The 4,722-nt window shown below is 23.4% G+C and overlaps 1 protein-coding gene across 1 annotated transcript; it reads left to right on the forward strand.

Annotated features, from left to right (window-relative positions):
- Positions 1-839: 839 nt before the first annotated feature.
- Positions 840-4,521, forward strand: Phum_PHUM089060 (uncharacterized protein; the record flags this gene model as incomplete). The annotated part of the gene is made up of 7 exons (XM_002423809.1): positions 840-858; positions 1,275-1,447; positions 1,699-1,866; positions 2,161-2,325; positions 2,578-2,753; positions 2,960-3,105; positions 4,274-4,521. 7 exons carry the CDS (start codon positions 840-842, stop codon positions 4,519-4,521), a joined length of 1,095 nt encoding a protein of 364 aa, XP_002423854.1.
- Between the last annotated feature and the right edge of the window lie 201 nt (positions 4,522-4,722).

Genomic DNA, 4,722 nt, shown 5'->3' on the forward strand with positions numbered 1-4,722 from the left:
TATTTATTTATTTATTTATTTTTAAATCAAATTACTTAAACGTTTTATTAAATAATTATTATTATTAATATCGCAAAAAAAAAAAAATAATAAATTATAATCATTTTTTTATTTTTACATAAATGCATGTTGTGTATGTAATATTTAATTTCCCATTCATTTTTAATTATTGTTTATTTAATTGTGTGAATTTGTTTATCGTCAAATCAATGCAGAATAGATAATTATTATTATTATTTACATTTAAAATATTTTATTTATATTTATTTGTCTTTTTGAATTATTATAAATAATTATTTTCTACTATTTTAAGTATACAAACATAATCGTACACATTAAATTAATCATTGATTGCTATATTTTTGGTTTGTTTGTTTTTAATTATTTAATTAAATTTCAATGAATAATACATAATTTTTTATATTTTGTAATTATTTTTATTTATTTAAAAAATTTTATATAAACCATGTTCTTTTTCGGTTTTGAATACCGTTCATTAATGGCTATTATTATTATTATTAATTTAAGATTTGGTTATGTTCTCTCTTTATTTATAACTTTTTAAAATTTTTACTTTAAGATAGAAAAGAAAAATGATTTATTTATATTTAAATTATTATTATTATTATTTTAAAAAAAAGAATTTATTTATAGATTTAATGTATAAATTTCGTATTTGACAATATCATTAAATTTTACTGAAATTTAATAATCTTGTAGGACTATCGTTTAAATCTGTGAAGAAAAAAAAAATAGTTATGATTTTTTTTTTTTCTTTTATTCGAAACAAGATTTTCTCTATAAAAAAAAAAACAACATATATATATATATATGTGTGAATGGGATTTATAATAAAAAGTATTAATTTTTTATAAAGTTGTTTTATTTGTTAACATTTTTACGAGTATGATTTACACAATTTACTAGTATTTTTCTATTTTTTTATTAGTTTTTAATGCCGAATTAAATTTTTTAAAATTTCATTTTAATGAATATTAAAAATACAGTTTTAAAATAACAGTCAAACAACTTATACATTCTTTGAAATTTTTGTAAATTAAGATTTTACACTATTGCTTTAAGTTGTAGTAAATTGTTTCTCTTGAATATTTTTATTTTAATATAATGTATAATTATTTCGAATATAATTAAGAATAAATTATAGTGTTAAAATTTTATCTTATTAAGTTAAATTGGAATCGAATTGAAAATGCAAAATTTGTTTTTTTAACATCTAATTTTAATTATTTAATTTTTTTCTTTATTATTGTTAGCTGTCTGGCTGTACGCCGTTATCAGCGTCGTCTTGGTATCATTATGTGGTCTTCTGGGGGCTTTAGTCATTCCTATTATGGGACATGCCAGTTACCAACAACTACTCCAATTTCTCGTTGCTCTCGCTGTAGGAACACTCTGCGGGGATGCTTTACTGCATTTATTGCCTCATGTACGAGACCATTTTTTTTTTTTTTTTTTTTTTTTTTTTTTTTTACAAAATGAATATTAAAGAGAAAATTGAGCTCTGTTTGAAATTTGATAAATTTTAATTGTACATATTCTAAATCAGCAAATTATTTTAAATTATATTTTATAGCTTTTTATTTCACTTGATTTGCATACCATATGGAAAAAAAAAAAAAAAAAAAAAAAATTTAATGAATATTTCTGGCATTTCATAAATGTTTTTTTTCATTATAGGCTATCGTTCCCCACACTGATGAACATTCGGAGGTAGATCATGTTGATCACAATGCTGCTATGTGGAAAGGGTTGGCCATATTATTAGGAATAGTTTTCTTTTTTTTCACTGAAAAGTTTTTAAATTTAGGATCTGAATGGAGGAAAAAACGACAAAGAAGCAAAAAGGTACTTGTATTGCAAATATATATCGTTTGATTCCAATGTCTTCATAATATATTTTAATCGTTTATCAAACACTTTGTGTCTGCTTTCTTCGATTTCTTATTCAAAAACCATATTCTTAATATTTCCCCAAAGGTTTATTGCCTTTTTTTTTTTTGTTTTAGTCCAAATAATTTCAAAAATGCTTCAAAATAAATCTGTAGTTGGTTTTTTTTTGTAACGAACACGTTTTAAAATCCGATTTTGTGTGATATCATGCGGATTAATTAAATGCTTATTACTCATTTTTCTTGTCAGGTTCAAGGACACTCTCATGTTCAAATATTAAATGGAAATAACGATGGTGATTCTATCGGTGAAAAACTTTGCAAGCACAAATATAGTTCTTATCCATATTGTTATTCAGATATAAAAAGCAATAAAGATGGTCACGAGCATCACAGGAGTGATGCAGGGGAGAATGTAAAATCTTCATCGACAATAAAACATGAAGTCTCGTACGTTCTTTTTTTTTTTTTTTTTTTTTAATTGATTTTTATTTAAATTATACATTCTATTGATATAATTTAATATTTTGCAGTGAAAATAAAATAAAAAGCAGTGGATCAAAATGGTCACATGAATTACAAGAGGCTGGAGAGAATCAAAAGTTGACAACGGCTGTTGATGTACACGATCACAGAAGAAGAAGAAGAAGAAGCAGACGACGTTAAGGAAATTGCGACTGATGATAAATTGAACGACAAAAGCAAAAATAAAATAAAAATAAATGAAATAAAATGTGATAAAAAAGACGGAGAATACACCGTGATAATTAGGGAACACGAAACAGCTCACCACGGTCACAGTCACGCCCATGGCCACGTACATTCGCCCCCCGAATCTTTAAGGTACTCATTATCACATTTAAAAAATATATGTTCAATATTCATACAGTAAATTTCAATGCTCGAATGTCTCCATTAAAAAGTTTTCCACTCGCTTTCTTTTTTTTAAAAATTATCATAGTAATGTGAAGCTATTAAATCAAACCATAGAATATTCCAAACGAATTTCAACACTTTAATTTATTTTATTTTATTTTTTTTGTTTACAGTTCTGTTGTTTGGATGGTCATTTTAGGAGATGGTCTTCATAATTTCACAGATGGTATGGCTATCGGTGCTGCTTTTTCAAATAATATTGCCGGAGGTTTTTCAACGGCTGTTGCTGTTTTCTGTCACGAATTACCCCACGAGTTAGGTATGTAAATACCTCATCGGTCAATAATAGTTTTTTTTTTTTTTTTTTATTTAATTTTTATTTAATTTATTAAAAATAATATAATAAATTTCTGCTACCTTTTTAAAAAAAATTTTTTTTTACTTACTCATTAAATGAAAAATAAATGACCGAAAATTTGAATTGTGCCGATACTAATGTTGTTTTATTAATATATATATATATATATATATATTATTAATTATATATATATTAATTAAAATTAAAGTTAATGATGATAAAAAAAAATGGCGGATATAATCGCGTGTGTTTAATAATTTAATTACATAAAAATTTTCATAAAATTATTATTTTTTCATTTATTTATGAGTAAATTAGAAGGAAGCAGACGCAGATATCTTTATGTATTATTATTATTATTATTATTATTATTTAATTCCTTTTGATTTTTGATCATTTATTTGATTTTATAAAATGAAATAAGAAATCTCAGATGAAAAAGTTTTAGTCTTTTTTTTGGTGAATATAAAATTAATTATGCAATCAATGAATCAATCAATCAATCAATCATTCATTTATTGAGGTTTTTTTTTTTTAATTAAATCGGTGTGATATATTTATTATCATTATTACTTATCCTTTTGTGCCACCTTTCAGGCTACTTTTTGATGCCCAGTAGATGATCAGTCACCTGGAAGCTTTAAGGTTCGACCTAATTTTGTGATTCTCTCGTTCAAAATTCTCATGTAACTTATTAAGCACCTATAAAACTCTATTGCACCATATTGAGAGGAATGGATATTGTGTGTGTATTGGAAATAAATGAGGTTTGCATTAACTATTTCTTTGTGGCTGATAGTTTAATTATACCATATATATACCAAAATTTAGTTAATTATTATTATTATTATTTATTTATTTATTTATTATTTTTATTATTTATTATTTTTATTATCAAAAAAAAATTTTTTTTTTTTTGTTGGAATTTACTTGTAATTTTTTTTTAAAGTTGAAAAAAAAAAAAAAAAGCTCATAAAAAAGACTAAAACTTTGAAGCAGATTTTTTTTTATTTATTTATTAAAAAAAAAAAAAAACAGAAAAATTTAAAATTTAAAAACTTACTTTTCCTTTTTGATTTGTTGAAAAATTAATAACATTTTTGTTAAATTTGAATTTTTCTTTTTCCAGGTGATTTTGCCGTTTTAATAAAAGCTGGAATGTCTGCAAAACAAGCTGTTTTTTACAATTTAATTAGCAGCATTTTATGTTTCGTCGGTATGGTTTTAGGAATTTTTATCGGTGATAATCCGACATCAACGTCTTGGGTTTTTGCCGTTTCCGCGGGAACGTTTTTATACATTGGACTAGTTGATATGGTAAGGATAAATCAATCAATCAATCAATCACGTTTATTTACAGAACGGTTGCATTACTAATTGAAAATGGGAAAACAAAAAAAAAAAATAATAATAATAATAAACGATAATTGAATTTAAAGTCGTTTCGATTGGATTTATTGGACAAAAACAAACATGCCAAAAAAAAAATGATAATGGCGTTTAATTTTTTTAATCGATACACATTTTTTTTTTTTTGTTTACATAATTATTATTATTATTACTACTATTAGTACTATT

Source organism: Pediculus humanus, genomic scaffold, assembly GCF_000006295.1.
Source record: "Pediculus humanus corporis 1103172107443 genomic scaffold, whole genome shotgun sequence".
NCBI lineage: Eukaryota > Metazoa > Arthropoda > Insecta > Psocodea > Pediculidae > Pediculus > Pediculus humanus.